At 53.2% G+C, this 19,045-nt stretch overlaps 1 protein-coding gene and 1 non-coding gene across 5 annotated transcripts in view; both read left to right on the forward strand.

Annotated features, from left to right (window-relative positions):
- The window catches only part of BLACAT1 (BLACAT1 overlapping LEMD1 locus), a 35,513-nt gene extending 21,409 nt beyond the window's left edge, over positions 1 to 14,104 (forward strand). For 3 of the 4 annotated variants that reach the window (XM_049833194.1, XM_049833195.1, XM_049833191.1), the window contains exons 2-4: positions 6,466 to 6,663; positions 6,962 to 7,281; positions 11,808 to 14,104. In XM_049833194.1, coding sequence (XP_049689151.1) covers positions 6,506 to 6,607 — 102 coding nt within the window. In that variant the 5' untranslated portion in view covers positions 6,466 to 6,505 and the 3' untranslated portion in view covers positions 6,608 to 6,663; positions 6,962 to 7,281; positions 11,808 to 14,104. Of the gene's footprint in view, positions 1 to 297; positions 1,091 to 6,465; positions 6,664 to 6,961; positions 7,282 to 11,807 lie in introns of those variants that run through there. The other variant, XM_049833193.1, reaches the window with a different exon arrangement.
- A 1,023-nt stretch (positions 14,105 to 15,127) lies between these two features.
- On the forward strand, positions 15,128 to 15,199 carry TRNAW-CCA (transfer RNA tryptophan (anticodon CCA)). Its single transcript has one exon. It is a non-coding gene; the product is annotated as a tRNA-Trp (tRNA).
- The last annotated feature ends 3,846 nt before the right edge of the window (positions 15,200 to 19,045 follow it).

Below are 19,045 nucleotides of genomic sequence, written 5' to 3' on the forward strand. Positions count from 1 at the left end.
TTTTAATGAGGATTTGCTCATTCAGAAAATTCACCCATGACAATGGCCGCCCCGAGCCATTCACACCGAGCAGGGCCCGTCCCTGCGGCGGACACGCATGGCTTGGCCCCGCCGCTCCCACCCCGGGGCTGCTCCGGACCCGGCACAAGGCCAGGGATGGGGAACCGGGAATGAGGGCGCCATTAACCGCCAAGAAGGGGAGAGCAGGGCAAATGAACCAAAAATAGCCCAGGAATCCCATTTTTGCCATTGGCTTTGTTGCTACCCAAAATGTTGTGCTGGGGAAATAATGAGCAAAATCCTCTCCGGATGGTCCCGGTGGGTTAGCGGGTGCTGCGCTGCGGCAGATCCCCGGGGTGGGCACAGCCCCGAGCCCCCCCAGCAAAATCCCTGCCATCGCCACAAGCATTCCTGCAAGCACTGGGGGAAAGAGCTACTGGGGATGCTGGCGCAGGGGTATAGACCCCATCCCTGAGCGGCAATTGCCTGTCGTGAAGAGCCCGCGGGAGGGAGGGATGCAAACACCCGTGCTGGAGCGGTAGCAACCCCCATTAATATTTCGGCGGCTGTTGGGCAAAGCGGCTCAGAGCAGGATTATTGGCAGCCTGTCTGCACTATGCCGACAAGATACTCCACCCCTGAGACTTGCTCTCACTACCCTTTATGCTATTGATTTTTCTTTTAGCAAGGCAGACTTGAAGCAGGGAAGAAACGGAGGGAGCACGAGCCACTGTTTCTGCGGTGCTGCGTTCAACAGCAGCCGGGACGGGAGGAAACCGAGCGGGCACCTTGGTCGGGGTGTCCGGTGGTCAGGAGCCAGGGCCGGTGACTTTCTGCCAGATTTCTTTCTTGCCCTTGTTTGTCCAGCTCCGGTACCCCCTGGCAACGCACAAGGGCTTAAGCAGTGAGGTTTGACTTGTGGTTTTCAGTCTGTTTGATCCTCAGGGGGAGAGCGGACCGGGGCTTGCAGGAGGTGAGGGGGGAGACACACACGGGACAAGCGTTTCGTTGAAAGCCCTGCCGTGCAGAAGGCATTGGCAGGGACCCCTGGAAAAGGTCCATCGCGAAGAGGAGATGCTGCCAGCACCAGGTGAGCTCTCAGCTTGTCTGGCATCCGCCTCTCAGCAGCAGCTCCAGTCACCTTTCAATTAGCGCAGCCTCTGCCCGCGGCCCCGTGCGGCTGCAATTACTGCTCACGTCCAGGGCTGGGCACAGCAAAAACCCTCGGCTGCCGTGCTTATAAAACATCGACAGCATTAAATAAAACAGCAGATCAGGTTGGCATTTTCAAAGCGTCTTTGAGAATTTAGGCACACACCTATATTTAAAAAGGCAGGATCGATATCCCATCCCTGGTCCAGGGAAGCGAGCTTGAGAGAGAGCCGCTGCAAAGGTGCCCAGGGCAGCTCCGTCTCCGAAAGCATCCAGCAAAGGAAGATGCCGGAGCAGTCGGACCCCTCCAGCAGTCCCCGGTCCATCCTGAGCTCCAGGGAGTGAATGTGCAGAGCAGGACAAGCCGCTAATTACAGATAATAACTGCCATTTATGAGCGAGGCATCCATCGTCCCCGGCATCCTCCGGGAGCTGGGTGTGGAGCTCCCGTATCCCGAAGCTGCCGGTGGGTGAGGCACGGGCTTGTCCTGCGCTGCCCTGCGGCTCGGGGAAATCGCAGCCGCATGCCCCGACACAGAGGCCTCGTGCTGCCGTATCGGCCCCCGGCCATCCCTCGTGGCAGCAGCCATAAATTTTGACTCCAGGCGTGCGAGGTCACAGGGCACCAGCTCCCCAATACCGCCCGGGGCGAACGGGGGGTTTCTTCCCACATCACGGCGCACGGGCTGAGGTCCCTGCCCGCTGCTGCCCGCCGGGAGCTCGGGATGGGATTTGCCTCCATGCAGCGTTGATGATGCTCTGGAAGAGCGGCAGAACCAGCACCGGCTTCTTGCTGGGTCGCCCGACCCTGTGGATGCTGGTCCCAGGAGATAACTCAGGGAAAGAGTGCCAATTATTAATATTTTAATTACCGCCAGATGATAATGAACTAAAAAGCTGCGGTTTTTAATCAAAGCTGTGACGGCGCCCAGCCCTAACGGGATGCCCAGCGCCTCGCCGGCCCCCCGGGAGGGTTGGTGCACACACGGGGCTGCGGCACTGGGACCTCCTACGGAGGGAATGATGCTCAGCGGGAGCCCAGGGAGATTTTAAAGCTCAGCCCTGGAGCAGGACGCCCAGAGGAAGAGCGGGGCATTAAAAATCACGCCGCAGCCCACATCTCCAACAGGCAGACCTGCTGGCTGCGTGGGCACGTGTGGGTCTGTGCTTGGCATGAACAGCTTCCCCGGGGTTTGATTTGTGCCTGGCTACGTGATATTATCGTTGGGTATTTACCCGGCCTTTGCATCCGAGAGTTCAGTTCCTCGAGTGCTGATCCCACACGAAATCCAGGTCACTTGGCTGCACCAGCACTTTTGAGAAAACCTGCCCCCAGTTAGCTGGCCGAGAGCTGGAGGAGGGTTGCACGGACAATCCAGCACCGAGACAAAAAGAGACAAATCTGGGACTTGCTGGGAATTATTTATTCAGCTCTGCTCTCGGCGGGGAATTACGGATGCGCCGGTTGTGGCACAGAGCACCTTCCTCCTCCCGTCTGCTTGGAAATGGGTTATTTAGTAACTGGTGAGGCCACCGGTGCTGAGTCAGCCCACAGCTAATGAACACCCTGGCTGCCCATTTGAAATTTATTGCACCTATTAATTACAACCATTAGCTGCAGCCAGTGAAATTTTTATAATGAGGACCCTTGCGACTTTGCCTTCCTAGCAGCAAATTAACTGTGTGGGGGGAAGAATCAATGGGATCAGCATACTTTACAGAAGCGATGTTTTAATTAGCGATTCTCTGCAAACATGCCAAGCAACAGCTTCTCCGTTCATTATCTCTCCTTAAAGGGATGGTGCTTCTTTTCAGGTTAGTTTTATCCCGGTCTCGTCTCCTCTGTTGTTGGGATTCTAATGCACTGCTGCTCATTATAGAAACTGCTTTGAAGCTGGTTTTATCTTAGGTCTGGTTGTAAGCAGCGAGATGTCCAAGGTTTGGGGGGGTGTGTGGGGGGGGAAATAAGCAACCCTAGGAAATAATGGTTTTGAAAGCTTGGCTGAAAAAATAGCCAAATTTGGATGGATCCTGTGGCTGTGAGGAAGAGGAGGATAAGGAGTGTGGGAAAGAGGTTGTGTCCCCACAGGGACAGGCTGCCCTGGCAGCGAGCCCCAGGGATGTGGGACCTGAACCTCTGATGCTTGAGAAAGAAAGGACCGAAAGTGCCAGGCAAGGCTCCCCCCGTGCAGGGAGCGTCTGCATCACACAGGGCTGCCGTGCTACAAAGGAAAGTCTCTGCAAGTCCCGAGAGCACAGGGCTGCCACCCCAGGTGCTTCTCCGGGGACTTTTCCGAGGATGTCTGCTCAGCGGATTTTAGAAAACCCAAATCATCAGCCACTCCTGAAAATCTTGGCTGCAGAGGTGGACAGACTAGCTATCATGAAAGGCAAATGAAATGAAATTTCTGGGAACTTTTCTACATTTCATTGCAAATGATTTAATTCCAGTCGGTTCCCTGCAAAAATATGGGACCAATTTCCATTGCAAATGATCTCATTTCCCAGGAAAAAACCGACACGCTGGCGGCAAAAGGCAGCTTTGAAATTCAGGGTTTAAAATGCAAAACTTAATGTTGTTTTTTCCAACCAAGTAGCTAAAAGTTAATTCAACGGCATTTCTCAGAAATAGAAAAGCTGAGGCAGAGTAAGGAAATCAGCCGAAACGAAAGATCCCAGTGCCTCAGCACCCCTTCCCCGGGTCCGGCAGCCACCGGTGTCACCTGGCAGCCCCAGCCCGTCCCCGCAGCAAGGCTGTGCTGAGTCCTGCCTGCATCCCTGCCTGCATCCCTGCCTGCATCCCTGGCTCTCCCTGCCCAGGACATCTTCTCCCGAAGCTGTCCCATTTCAGCTGCCGGCCGTGCTGCTGAGAGCTTCCCGGCTGCCCAGCGGAGCCCAGGGAAATGGGTAATTGCTGGACTAAGGAATGGGCTCTGTCCAGCTGGTTCAGAAAGACATTTTTTAGGGCTCAGGGAAAGTGACATTATTAAAGTGAGCATGCTGATTTCAGACAGCTCCCAATTCATCACTGTGACAGTGACAAACACGGCCTGGGGTTATGCAGTTGACTAAAGAGAATTCTCTAGCTTTACATTTTTAATGCTCCTCGCATTTTCTCTGCCGCAGTGGAGTTTTATCCAAAGGATCTTCTCCCTTGAATAGAAAGGGCAGCACGGGTCTGTGAAGCATGCCCAACCCTTGCAAATCAAGCGGGGCTTCTGTCATCACTACCCAAGCCAGTTCATTTATTTTTTAATTATTCCTTGCTCCTTCAGGATCCTTTTTCTACCTTTTCAAGAAGAACAGGAGCGTCAGCCTCAGCTGGGCTGCCTCTATTCTCCGGGGCTCATTCATCATTGTCTGCTGCCTGAATGGGAGGCAGAGGGTCAGCCTGAAAAGCCTCCACGTTACAAGCTCCTCTAAATATATCAATAGCTCCCTAATGGACGCTGGGGTCCCAGCCGGACCGCCCAGGCTCTCGGGGCGGCTTTGTGTCTGCAAGGGGGGATGGCCGGGACGGGCACGGAGCCGGGGGGGGAACGTGGGGTGGCACGGGGCAGCGGTGACGGGCACCCACGGGGACCCAAAGCTGCTGAGCCGAGGCTGCCTGGGAGGTCTGGGGCAGTGTTTGCCTGGTTAATTCGGAGAGGGCTAAACAGCGGGGACCAGCGCTGGGCGAGGAAGGTGTTTGCCAAATCTGGGTTTGGCAGTGCCGGATCAAGGGGCCAAACCGGGGTGCCGGCTCCCAGAGGCTTCTTCTCCCTTCCCTGCCGAAGCTGTGCAAAGCCGGGAGGGCGCAGGGGCCGGGAGGTGAGTGTCCCCCCCCAACCCAGGCGGGTTGGCCCCCGCGCAGCCCCTCCGCACCAGCCATTCCTTCCAAAATCCCATTCTCAGGCTGGTAACAAAAAGCAGCAGCACAAAGAGAGACGCGGAGACCTGCCGCTATGCTGAGAAGCCATTCAGAACGGGAGACTCATTAAAGAGCCTGTTGTCATTATTTGTGAGCTCCAGAGGTAGCCTTATTTAATTTGGGAGCTACTAGACAGGTACCCAGATGGCTGGGGGGGGGGGGGGGGGGCAGTGGCAGAAGTGAATTAAATGGCATGCCTCTCGCTTTGTGCTGCAGCTGGGCCCCTTGGAAAGGGAAAAAGTGGGAAGGCGGGGACGTGGCATCACCCCCCTGCAACATCACCGCTGGTGAAGAGCGTGTAGAGATGGGGGGGCCATGGCCCCCACCTCTTTTGGCTTTTTTCCCCATGGTTCATTTTCTCCCTGCTGTGAATTAGGGCTGCTGCAAACTCTGCCTGGGTTGCAGGCTGCAGGCAGCGTGCTGGGGGCTCTCAGCAGTGCCCGGCTGTTGGGGAGGTCACTTTTTGCTCACTACTGTCAGTGGCTGTGAGCCTCGGGAGGTGACAGTCCCCCCTACAGCGAGATTTCCACTTAGTCCCCAGGCAGCTTGAGCATTGCGCCCATTTCACAGATGGGTAAACTGAGGCCCCAAGATGTTACCTGTCTGAAGGCTCTGCAGGGAGCCCTGGCAGTGACCGTGCTGTGGGTGCCATGGTCCCTCTGCTCTCTGCAGGGCTGGAGGATGGCACGGTCGTGGTGGTGAGGATGAGTCTTGCTGGGGAGTGCAGCGCCGTGTGGGTTGAGCACGGCTCGCTTTGAGCGCTGGCACCGCCTCTTCTGGGGCAGAATTAGAGCTGGTCATCTGCAAACTGTACAAAAGCTAAAAACTAAAGTAGGGAGAAAAACGAAGGTTTTGTTTCAGATAGTATTTCTGTGCATATTTGTTATTTATTTAAAAAAAACCCCACCAGCATTCATTTGCATAATTACATTTTGCAGCTGTTGGGCCGTAATGTGGGCTGTGCTTTGGGGCATTATTTTATCCGTTGAAAACGGACACAAAGAGAGTGAACTCCGCTCTCAGCTGTGCCTCATTGTGCCGTAACCGCTGGTGCTGCCTCTGTGCCGGGGCGCTCCCAGGGCACCTCACCTCCCCGGCCCTCGAATATGCATTAGGCGCTGCAAGCTGTCCCCACGTCTGTCCCGATTGTTCCCTGCTTTTGAGGAGAGGGGCTGGGCGGGGGGGAGTTTTAATCTCCTCATCTTTTGCTGGGTGGGGAATTTGGGAGTGTGTGGCTGGGGGCTTCGGGTGCGGGGAAGGAGGGGGAAGGGAGTTGTGTGCCGGTGCAGGGTGATGTTCCAGTTTTGTGATTTTGGGGATCTGGCCTACGCCCTCCATCCTGCCTGTGCATCCCCTGTGCATCTGCAGGAGCTGCCCTGACTCCTCTCCCTGTCCCCATCCAGGTGTCCCGGTGGTGCTCCCACACCTCTCCTGCTCCAGGTGATGCCCCAGTTCACCTTTGCTTGCTTCTGCGGGCTCCATGGCTTCTGCAAGATGAAGAGGAAGAAAGAAGAGTCCAGCGCGGAGCAGGAGACAGCAGTGTGAGGAGCAGACTCGTGCTCTGCCGAGCCGTACCTCGGGACTCCGTCCCCTTCCCCTCGGTACGCCGGGACTGCTGGGGGGACATTTGCTGCCTCCTTTCGTCTCGCTTCTCCACGGACCAGCATCACCCTCTGCCTGCACGGTCTCGGGGTGTCTCAGGGGGCTGGGGGGCTGTTCGGCCGAGCTGATGTGCCTGGGATGGTGCTTGGGAGGGGAAGGGGAGCCCGGGGCTGAGCAAGGGTTTTGCTCATCGATAGCAGCAGTGGGCTGGGGACAGTGCAGGGGGAGCTGGTTAATCTGCTCTAACACACTCATCCTGCAGCTTCTTTCATTTTTCTCTCCCCTCCCTCTTCCCAGATATTTGCGTGACCGGGGGAGATCTGAAGCACGGGAATGACCTTGCCGAGAGGCAGAAGCAGATGCTGTGGATGTTATCCAGGTGCTGCAGCAATTCTGCCCGGACCCCCAGCCTGGCTGGGCGCTGAGCCCTCAGCACCCGAACAGTCAGTGTGGGAGGGACCCTGCGTCCCAGCGGGGTAGAGATTTCCCTCCCGAGCTAGCTGACCTGTCCTTGCTCCAACAAGTCTCAACGGACAGACCTGGAGGGGTTTTCAAAAGCCGGGGCCAGACCTCGTCGTTCCTGGAGTCATAGTGCTGGAGAGGCTGGCCCCTGGCTGGTAAGTTGTCCTGCTGCTGCAGAATTGGGGGAAGGTCAAAACCAAGCTGGTTTGGGGTTTGTTTTTTTTCCAAAGTCTATCTCAAGCTGATGTCTGTGACTCCAAGAAGCCATTCTCCATGCCTCTGCCCTGCCTGGTCCCGTGGGTGCAGCACACCAGAGCGTTTTGGAGGCACCAGACACATCGACCCTGCTCAGACACTGTTCCCTGTGTGACCGGTGCGGGCCGGGAGCTCTCGTGCCACGGGACCCCCTGCAAACCCACCTGAGCCACGAGGCTCAGCGGGAGGTTGTTCTTGTTTGGCAAACGGGCCAAAATCCCTAAGCTCAAGGCACCTGAGATTCACTCCAGGGATACTTCTAGCATCAACACGTCCTCCAGAGCAGAAATCCTTAAATTCTTCCATACCACGCTTCCCTTCTCCATGTGGAGACCTCCTGAGCCTGGGGCAAAAAGCAATGCCCGGGGCTGCTAGGCAGAAGCCGCTTGCCCCCCAGGGTTAGTCCTGCTCCCATCAATGCCTCCTCCCGCGGTGGTAGCCCTCTCTCTCCCACCCCGTCTGTCCATCCTTCCCACCCACCGCTGAAGCCATACGGGAGCTCCCTGCGTGCTGTGCCTTCCCGGAGGCGTTTCGGGCCAACATCCCCGCTCAGATACCCTCCAAACAGCCCCAGGCTCTGTGCGCTGGAAAGCTGGCGAGTGTTGGTGAGCCAGGGTCCCCCTGGGGTTTGGGGACCGCTGCTTGGATCTCGGTGCCCGGTTCCCTGTCCCTGAATGCACCCGGCATTCAAGATCTCATTTCAGGCACCAGCAGCTGCAATGGCCCCAGTGCTCCCGTTTGCAAGAGAGCAGCAGGGACAGCCCCTAGGAAGGGGTAAATGCTCTGGGGCAGCTATGCCCGATGCCTGTCATCACGGGGGGGTATTGACTTGAGTGGATTGACACCCCCGAGGAGCCCCCACCAGAGCGGAGGAGCACACTCGGAGAACAAATCCTCCCCCTGTGATTAACTGGCTTGACCTTTCCAGGGTTTGCCCAGTGCTCCCAGACCAAATTTGCACTCGGCAAACAGAGCTGTATCTGCCACTGACAGCTCCCCTTCGGAGGAGATTTGTTGGCTCAGCCAACATCCAGAACCAACACGGCTATTATTTTATTTTCTTATCCAAAGGATTTAGCACAAAAACCTGAGCCTGGCCAGAAGCACCAATAACACAAGGTGCAGCTGAGGAGCTTTAAATCCTCTCTGCTGGGCGCCTGTTGTCTGGGCTGTGGTGGGAAGCAGCTGACTGGTGTGGGATGTGCTGCTCGGAGCCAGTTCGGAGGCGGCAGCCAGCCGGGACCGGGCACGGGGGCCTGGACTGCGTGTGGTCTCCGTGTGTCGGTCCCCGGGGTCGGGAGGCTCGGGGTACTTTGCTTTTTCCCCTCCTTAAGCCCAAGGGCTGTGAGCTGTGGGATCCAGCGGCGCAGTCCCTGGGCGAGTGTTCCCAGTCGGGTATTTCCCAGCTGGGCTCCGGGTTTCGGCACAGGAGAGGGCACGCGGTGGCACGTGAGGTGCCCTGTGAGGGACCAGCCAGGAGAACGGTCCGGCTTCCCTGTCATTTGTCACCATCGAGCTCAGCAGGTTTCAGCCTGGCACGCACAGATTGCGGAAAATACTGTGGTTACTACTGGCTGTAATGTCTCCTCTGGGACCTCTGGGGCTGCAGCAACCTTTTACTTAGGCAGAGCAGGAGGAGCTGCTTCACCGAGGCACCGAGGGTAGCGGAGGTTAATGCCGATTCACCTGTTTTTTGGCTTGGTTGATGGTGCCCCATTCCTGGGGGGGGGCACAAGTTGGGACCCTGGCAATGAGGATCTGAGCAGGGATCACCCTTGTGAGCGCAGCGTGGGGAGCTGGGGCTGTTCGGGCAGCAGGCGCATGCTCCAGGGAGACCATCAAAAGCAGAGGTTTGGGGAAAATCATGGGCAGTTTCGCTCAGTCAGGCTTTACAAAAGCTGAGTTATTACTGTGGGGTTGAGGGGGGTTGGCCCAGTTCATTACTGTGTAACCTTTGCTGCTAAACCTCTTGGATTACAAATCCATCATGGTTTGGCAGCTAAAGACGTGTCGCTAACGGCCGCCCCGAGATTTCGTGTCTAGGAGGAGGCTCAGCGTTGCGCTGAGAGCAGCCCTGGAGATGAGGTTGGTGCATGACGGGATGGTGCTCCAGGGGCTCCCGGTTGCGGTGGGAGTCCCCCAGGCTGGTCTGGGATGAACTGGGAGCTCTGCTGGAAACACGTCGTGCTCACGTCGTGCATTGCCGTGCGTACGTTGTACGTGATGCACGCGCGGCGCACGCTCTGCGTGTGTGTGCGGCAGCTCTGTGCCTGGTCAGGTTTTCCCTGTGTCTTGAATATTCCTGTCTCCAGTGAGGGGTTCCCAAGCCAGGTATTTAGCCATGTGTGGTAGCACATACAATTGAGACAGGCAGACGCTCACCCACACCTATTATATGTTCATTTGAAAACAGAATAAATGAACCAAGTGCATTATGAATGTTAAAGCGCTTGAGCTACAGTAATTTTTAAAGAGAACTTCCCACCTCCCTGGATGGATGTAGCTCTCAAAGCAACAATATGTTTTCCACCATGGCTCCGAGCAAAATGGTTTGCTCCTGGATTGACCTCTATTGTGTTCATAAATGGCTTGTGGTGCTTTTTGATTCCCCCATCATAATGACTTGACCTCTGGATTTATGGCTGAAGGTCCTTTCATCTGCACATTGTTTCCCACCAGACTCCAGCCTGGCGCTTTTCTGTAGCAAACCTGCCAAGAGCTGAGCCCCGCGCCGCTCGTCCCTCTGAGCTGCCCAGCCAGCTTCCACTGACAAATTTGCAGTGGGCAAAAGCAAACAGGGTTTTTTTCCTCTCTTTCCAGTGGCAGCATTTTAATAGGACAGCGTATGCTTCTGAGACCGCGAAGCCTGGGAAGTTGACAGCTCTTGTCACAGTACAAACACTCTCTCGCTGTCTCTCTCTCTTCCACATTTGCACAACCCCTGGCATTTTTATAAACTAAGAGTTTGCTTATTGTTCAGGATTTCCTCTTGCCCTCCCAAGTTCAGACACTCTGCCTTTGGTTCTTCCACCCTGCTTTCGCTTCTCCACTCCAGAAGCAACTGCACCTGAGCCACACTGTAGTAGATAAATCTTACTAGGATGGGTGGCAACGAGTTGTAAGCTGGAGTTGTCCATCCAGTGCTTTTCCAAGTGCTTTTCCAAGGCTTTCCCATCCTCTGGAGAGAGGAAGGGAGGTGCAGGGACCCACGGCTGAGCAGTGAGCCTGACGCCGAGGCTGCAAAACCGCCCGTGTCCCGGCTGCTCGCAGGCATCCTTGGGGAAAAGGGTGCAGCAGAAGTGTGCGAGATGTAACTTCTCCTCTCCGTTACAGAGCTGGCTCAGGGTACAGCTGAGCTCCCTGCAAATCCCCCGTTACACCACGAGCCTTATCCGTACTGTGGGTTCCCAGGGTTTATGGAGAGACCCTCCACCTCCACCCCTCCTCAGGAAGAGGAGAAGCCGTGCTGCCAAAAGATGCATTTGTTCCCACCAGCAATAATCCTTCTTTAATCCTATTACACTAAGGAAAGCATCCAACTTCCCTCGAAGCAGACGGTGGGATGCACGGAGGAGGGAGGCCCCTCTCACCACGGGCTGCAGCCAGTGCCTGCCCCGGCCAGGTCCCCGCCGGGGTTTTGGAGGGGGCTCGGTCCACGGCTCGGCCCCTTCCCGTGTGTCCCGACTTTTCCTCCAGTGCCAAAGGGCTGGAGCGAAGCCGGCAGCAGCCAGCGACACCCCTGTACCAGCTCTGTGGATGGAGAAGTAACATCGTCCGAAACGAGGAGCTGCCCGTACCAAGGGTTCAGGGTCTGGAGCTGATGCTGGAGTGTCAGGAAAAAATCAGTTTTAACGATCAAAATAACCAAAGCATCGCCTCAGGCTCACTTCCAAGATAGGCAGTGTAGCCCTTTTGTAAATATTCCCTTACTTGGGAGCAAGGGAGCCTACAGATGTTTATTTGCATGACAATAGCCGGGTTGGGGACCAAAACATGTGTGTGTGTGCGGGGGCGAGGGGTGCAGCCTCCATCGGCGGCCGGGCTGGTGACGGAGGTGGTCCTGCCAGGGGAGCTTGTGCTGCGCCGATTTGGGATGAAGAAATATTTGTGCAGTGAGCTGGAAGGGTACACACGCAAATTATAGGAGGGAAGCCAAGAAAAAAAGCTGCAGCTTGAACTCTTGTCTTGTTACGTGTTCTTAAAGGTTTTGCTGGGGATATGAAAAAGGACCAGGGAATAACCCCGGTGATCCCGAGGGAGATGCTCTGCAGCAGGACAGACGGCTTCCACCCAAACACCCTGCGAGCATCAGCTTGGCATAGAGCACTGGATTTAAGACGAGAGCTGTGTTTGCTACAGGCAGGGCAGTTTCTGCATCGCAGGTGGTAACGAAGAGAAAAATGCCTTTTTTTTTTTCTTTTTCCAGAAATCACCTGGTTAAAGCCATCCTCCCTCCCTCGCGCAGGCAGGATTTTCTTCCAGCTGCTCGACGTTCCCGGGGTGACCCGCTGCCCTCCTGCTAGCCAGCGCTGGGGGATTGCGCAGAGAAATATCTCAGGCAGCCTGATAAAATCTCCAGTTCAGGGTTGGGCTCCATCCTCCCAGCCCGTGCCTGCTCGCCTCCCCGTGCATCTGTCTTCCTAGAGTTCAAAAACCAACCGGTCTTTGTGGCTGCCCCAAAACACCACATTTTTCAGCATGTTACTCTGAGGACAAAGTACAGACAGTTTCAGGCAGCTCCAGGTGGGCACCGGGAAGCTCACGTTGTTTTGGGAAAACGCTGATCTTGTTCTGTTCCCATTTTTGCACATCAGCACAGCCTCCCGAATTCAGGGTTTGCAGTCCCAGTGCTGTCCTTGGCGAGGACCTTTGGATTTCTCTTTGGGACAAAAAAAAAAGAAAGTTGGTGAAACACAAAGCGCGTTTCTTGAATGTAACTTTGTTTTTGCACAGTCCCTCTGTAACCTCTGGTGACCACACGAGTAGTGCACTCGTGGACTTAAACCTCTAGGGATTAATCACTGCTCAGGAGTTTATTACAAGTGTAAAGATACGGGTCGAATTCGACGTTTGTTTTATGCCAGTCTAGGCAGTCTGTGTACTGAGATGTCTACAAAAATATTATTTATACAGAAATGAGCTTGGACCGGACCCCACCATGCAGGTTTCTCCTCGATGTGTCTCAGCCCCATCCCTATGCAAAAGCACGTAAACAGCAAGCACAAGCAGGCAAAGGCAGGCTTCCAGGGGGCACGCACTAAGGAAGCCCTGACTCAACAAAGCCCGGCTTAAATTTAAGTGTTTGCTTTGGGATTTTGCTCCATCCAATAAATTTGCCTAATTCCCCCCTAATAAACCCGTATCGATCCCCGCAGAAGTGCGCAACGACCAAGCAGAGGGAAAGGCACAGAACCGTCCTTGCAGCATCTCCCTAATGTTGCCTAACAAGGATCAAAGCGTTAAACCTCTCTTTATTGTCCTTTTCTTTTATCCCACTGTCTGGATTTCATCACGAAGGGACCTACCCAGACATGTTCCTCAGGAGTCTCCCAGCCCCAGTAGCCATAGAAACCGGCTATTTTTAGTCTGTTTTCATGATGCCAGTAAATGACTTTTCTCTACTTTGGAGAGACAGAAGACCAGGTCAGCCTTGCATGCTGGCGGATGGTAAATGAGCATCCCCGGCAAGGCAGGCGTCCTCTCCCGGGCAGTACTGTACGTTTGAGAAAATAAATGTGGCATTTGTAAATAAGCGCACATATTTACGCACAGAGTAGATCACTTCCTATGGTATTTCCTACGCTAGAGAGAATATTTATAAGAATTTTTAGAGTACGGATTTTATAGACGTTTGGAGATCAGGGTTTTTGGTATATGACAAGCTTCCTCATTTTCTGAGCTGGTTCTTCAAAAGACCCCGTAATACAAATTACCAGTGTTTGGAAATGCGATCAATGTGGGTAAGAGCACAGTGGTACTTAAACCATAAATCAGCCCCACAACAACGCCTTTCATTCCTGCAATATCAGTAAGATTTGCAGCCAAAGGCTTTTGAAGTCAGATGGAAAAACACATTTGTCTGAGTAATTATCGGGCTACATGCTAATGAGCGATGCTGGCCGGGTAATTCAGCACGAGGGAAGGGAGCTGGGGCAGAGCATCATTTTCCTGGGGGCTTTTCTTAAAACACCCATCATCTCCCGGGATGTTCCTCCTTCCCGGCAGCCCTGCGGCAGGATCCGGCCCACGGGGGCATTTCCCCAGCTGCTCCTTGCCCTCCCCGGGGGTACTTGGCAAACACTGGGGCAGCTCCTGGGGGTGCAGGAGCATCCCAGCAGTGCCATGTCCTCCGGGAGCACCGTGGGAAGGGATCAGCAAACCTCTGCCGAGTGGAGACGATGGAGACCGTTTCCTTTTAATGCTTGCCAGGTATCCTGGAGCTGTAAATACACCGAGCCCGACGGCTTCTGCTGTAACGTATCTAGTTTACAAGATTGTACTATAAATTATAGATGCATATCATGACTGCAGTTTGCACTGAGAGACTCGCCTATTGATCTGTCTCCTGCTGGTTAATATTCAGGACTGCCACGGCCCTGCTTTCGGAAGCAGCGCGCCGTTGCAGGTCGTTTGTATGTCTCTCTCCGTCTGCACTTGGAGCAAGCACTTTCCTGGCCTGACTGTACGAGCATGCAGGGAAGCAGCTACGGAGCTGCTGTAATAAACCAGTTTTACGATACCCTTCCGAGAGATGGGTTTTATTTCGTGCTTGTGGCCCTGAGCTGGTGTGGGAGCAGAAGGGGAGGTGGGTTTGGTGGGACTGCGGTGGGAGATGGGCAGAGGGGCGCAGAGATGCACTTCCCTAACCCTGCTCTTTTCGCACCAAGCCCTGCGTGCAGCTAGAGAGTCGCGCTGCAAAGTCACTCATTTACACGCACGCAGTGCAGGTACAAACCAGAAGCTGCAGTAAAATCAAGTGGTGGCAGCTCTAGTAATATTTAATAAAGCTGCTGTTGGGATGGGTTCCCAAATCCCAAAGGTGACTGTGGATATAAACAGAGGTGACACTCACAAGGGCAGCCAAAATTGGCTGAACTTTAACAGATGCACATTGAAATATGGGATGGTTATGGGACCGAGGCAGCAAAACCATACTGCAGTGTAATAGCAACATATAGACCACTTTATCTCTGCTGGCCGTGGGCAGCGCTCCAGCTGAGGACGGCCGCCCGGTCCAACTCAGCGCACGTAACGGGGCTCCCTCTCTCGGGGCTGGGCCCTTTAAATCTGGAGGTACCGGCGCTGGGACAGACCAGAGGTGGTGGGGACGGGGGGGGGGTCCGCCCCGGGACGGGACGGGGGAGCGCAGGTGGACCCTGCCAGGTAGCGCGGGGCAACCCCTCCCCAGGCGGTGGTACAGCCCACGGAGGGGGGGAGTGGCCGACCGGGGGCGTGGCCGACTGAGGAGGGCGGGCGGCTTGAAAGCCGTTAGGCGGCCTGGCGTGAGGGGCTGCGGCCTGCTCCGCCGCCACCGGGATTGGGCCGGGGGGAGCCCCGGGCGGCGGCGGGGGCACGGCCCAGCTCGGGGGGGAGACGGGCCAGGGCCCGGGCCCGGGCCCGGCTGAGGTGGGGGGGGCCCGGGCGGCGGCGGAGGCTGGGGGGCCCGGCGGGGCGGGGCTGGTGGGGGCGCGCATGCGCGGGGCGGTGCGCAGGCTCTTGCAGGCCGGCCGGGACTGGTTATACCGAGACCTCGTGGCGCAACGGTAGCGCGTCTGACTCCAGATCAGAAGGCTGCGTGTTCGAATCACGTCGGGGTCACGGCTCCCTTCGGGGTTCCCTTTTAACGCCGGGGCAAAACGGGGCCGGTTTCGGGGTACGCCGGGGGCACCGGGCCGGGAAGCTGCGGGGTGTCGGGCTGATGGAGCTGCAGGCTTGGGGAGTGAAGAGAGCCGGCGGCGAGGGCAGAGCTCCTTCTCGCCTCTAATTCTTGCTTTGGGCGAGTGTGAGGTGCCCGGTGCCCGTGACCTCCCGGGGTGCTGCGGCCTGGCAGGCCCTGGCCCTGAATTAACGAAACCGGAGCAGCGCTTCACCCCACTTTAACGAAGCGGGTGCTCTAGACCGGGTGGGAGAGGAAGCGGGGCAGCTTCTAGAAGGTTCGGAGGTGCCATGGTTGTAGGGTTAGCCCAGCGTCCTCCTGTGGGCAGGTGTCCCCTGAGAGCCCCGTCGGCTGCAAACTGAAGGGGACACCGAGGCGGCGTGACGGCCCCGCGGTGGCTGTGGTGATTGGGGTAGTGTTAGAAGTGTGTCCTCTTGCTAAAACGTAGCAAAGAAATGGGTGATGCAAAATGACTCCCAAGTACTGGGGGAAAACGGGAGAAATGACTTAAGTGCTGCTCTTGGGGCATAAGTAAAGAAACTTTGGATGACAGAACTATTTCGCTATGATATTTTTTTTTTTCCCCAACTGCAGGCGCTACTCTCAAGGACACTGTAGGAAAACAACTTTAGACGGAGTAATTTTTCAGAGTTGCTAGATTTCAACTGCTTTGATACCATTGGGAAATACCCAGTCTTTTCAATATACAGATCATAGACAGATGTGACCCCAAAGCGCTCAGGAAATGTGAGTGGTATTTGGTACCAGGGGATGCCAGAGTACCATATGCGTGGGTGAGTAGTGATCCGGAGAGACGGCATCAGCTGGGATCCTCCCGCTGATGCAAGTAATATTTTAGGAATGTTTTTGTCTTCGGGCGCTTGTGTTGTACAGACTCTGAGGGAACTTTGGCAACAGGCTTTGAGAGGATAAACAAAGCTGCACCACCAGTAACTGGAGCACAGCTTTTAAACAATCCTGGGTGATGATGCTTGTCTCTGGTTATGCTACATGAAGTAAGTGGTGCCTTGCTTTTTGCTAAGAAACCCCAGCAGTAGCTGAATTAGATACTGCTTAGAACACATAGTGCTCCATACATAACTTTACTGCCTTTACAACAGCAGAAGTAGCTCTAGCTTTGACTCAAAAGAGGCACTTTGTTATTTTAAACTGTTTTACATTTGGAAGGAACAATAAAGGCAAAGTCTAATCTGCAGAATGGATAAAGCTTCTAAGTGGTCATTAACTTGAACTGCTTTAACCTGTTCAGGGGATGATGGGTTATGTACAACTGAGTTCCTGTAGTCTTGATCTCTTTCCATTAAATGGCTTTTGTCTTGACTAGCTTTTCTTTTGAACTTCATTGCTTTATAATAGCACATAGGAATGATGCTTTGAGCTTCTGTTGCCACAAAGATTACCTTTATGTTGAAAAATAGCACCAGACTAAAAGAAATAGAGTGTTTATTGCACTGCACTGCCTTCACTGATACAATTTTAATTAAGGAAAAATGGCTGGACAAAAAATAACCTCGTATCTGGAAGTATATATCCACAGCGATGTGCTCCCTGAAATGTGCAATATTAAAACCATTTGTAAGGTGACAGTAGGATATGTTTAAACCTCACTGTGGAAGCTTGAATAAAAATATTGCATGTGTTTGCTATGTGGCTACTGATTAAAATGTGTAATTGCTTTGGGATTTAACTGTGCTGTGGGAAGGGGTGGATGGGCTTAAAGCAAGTGGCCGGAACCCCTTAAAAGGATGACTTGTAGAACTTGAGTATTTGTCTGCTCTGTTCTCAGTGGTCTGTTACTATTTAATAGTTTTAATAGTTAAGGTTGTGTTTTGTTTTGGGGTTTTTTTTTTCTAAAAAGCCCTTCAGGTTGCTGTTAAATGTGTTTTCCTCTGATGGGACAACTGTTTTTTTCAAGACAATTGTTTAATGAGGATTTCCCGAGGAAGGTGTCATTCATAGCTTCATGATTAACATTTGTCTTGATCTAAATACCAAATGTGATACCAAAATACCTGGGTCTTGTTTGCGTATTTCCTACACCTGTTTGTGGAAGAAGGTAAGTTCTGGAGCTGCAGGGCTTCTGGCTGATGTTTTCACTGAAGCATTCAATGCTGACTGAACAGGGTGACTTGATACAACAGGAAATGGAACTTATCATCTTCTCAGTATTTAGAAAGGTAATTGCAATGAAAAGGCTTCTGTGTGCATGTACTTTTTAATGCCAGGTGCTTAGTAAATGCTTTTTTTTCCTGTTTAGAAATTGCATCTGTCTGTTTCAGGGTAAAAGTACTCTGATGAATTCTGCAGAAAGTATCTCTTCCTAGGATTTCCTCACTTAAAACTGTTCTAATACAAGCTATCTCCAGTGCACTTGGGTACTACACAGCTGAGGGAGTATCAGTGCTTCAAAATGGCTTTCCATGCTCTATTTCCTGTCTCTTAATGTTTTAAATTGCATAGGTGTAGAGCATTGCTGTGATTTTTATTCCATCTCAGTTAATGGTGTCTGAGAGTGTGATGGTGCAAACATCTCCCCTCTTGTGTGATCTTCAGGAATCAGCCTTATTCCTTAAAGGTTTCAAGCGTAGGGTCTCTTGCTCTTTTTTTTGGAAAGACTGTTTTTATAGTGTAATCAGTCTGAAAAAGTTTATTTACAGTCATTGTGTTCCACTATACATTCTCATCTCCCTTCACCTGCCACAATCCCTCTAGTTCCGTAATTATTTTTGATGCTCGCTTGTGTTCCCTGCATCTCTACTGCAGCCTGCCCTTGCCAGCCAGGCGGGGGATCCTGGTAGTGCTGTGGCTCTGGAACTGGCTTGTGTCCAGATTCCTTGTGGTGTCACACAGGCTTACCTCACCCTTGTCCACAGTATGGTATTTCTTTTTGTCCTTCAGAAAAACCCCAAACAAAAAAATATTAGTACTTATGTTGCTTTTACCCGTTGATACATCAGTGTGGACTTATTCCAGAGATTGTTGGTTATATCTTTCCAATTTTGCTCCCATGAAAGATAAGGATTAGCTTTTTCTTGGCAAACTTGTTTAAATGGTATGAGGTGTAACTTTTATATTTAAGCTTATATGATACTGATGACACTTCCAACTTTCACTTTTCCAGGAGAAGGATTTTTTTCCTTCCAAGTGAAATTTCTTTCCAATTGACTTAACTACTGGGTGTTGTGGGAAGTTATGATGTAAGAGAGTAATTGCTAATACCAAACAGTGGGGTAAGGGAAAGGATACCCTTCCAGCACCCTCTCTCACTGCTTTAACTAGCAATCAGGACTCCAGCTGATTCTGAGAGAAGGTAAGTGGTTTCATCTGAAATACTGGAACCTTTTATTTTGGATAAATGTCCCCACCTGTGAGCTGGTGTGGGCACAGCTGAGGTCTGTGGCCCAGTGGAGCAGAGCTGCAGTGGTGGCGATGGACTTTTCCTGCTGGTCAGGGCAAACTTGTGAGCACATAGAGCTGAAGTGGTCTTTCTAGAGAGTGATTATGTGATTAACCTTGGTGAGGTCTAAATATTTTGTGAAAGAATGACACCAGTGGGACAGAACTTCCTGTGGAAGTCAAATGTACTGTGTTATGTGATTTTTTTTTTATTATTTTTTTCTTTAGTCTCCCAAGGGAAAAATTAAATGTGAAGGTAAATCCAGTAAATATGGACTGGGACATGATCTCCTGGAATCTACGTGGTCTGTTCCCGCTGCGATCTGTGGGGGGCAGTGCCCATCTTTCTTCCTTCCTCCCATATTTTGTCA

Source organism: Accipiter gentilis, chromosome 29, assembly GCF_929443795.1.
Source record: "Accipiter gentilis chromosome 29, bAccGen1.1, whole genome shotgun sequence".
NCBI lineage: Eukaryota > Metazoa > Chordata > Aves > Accipitriformes > Accipitridae > Astur > Astur gentilis.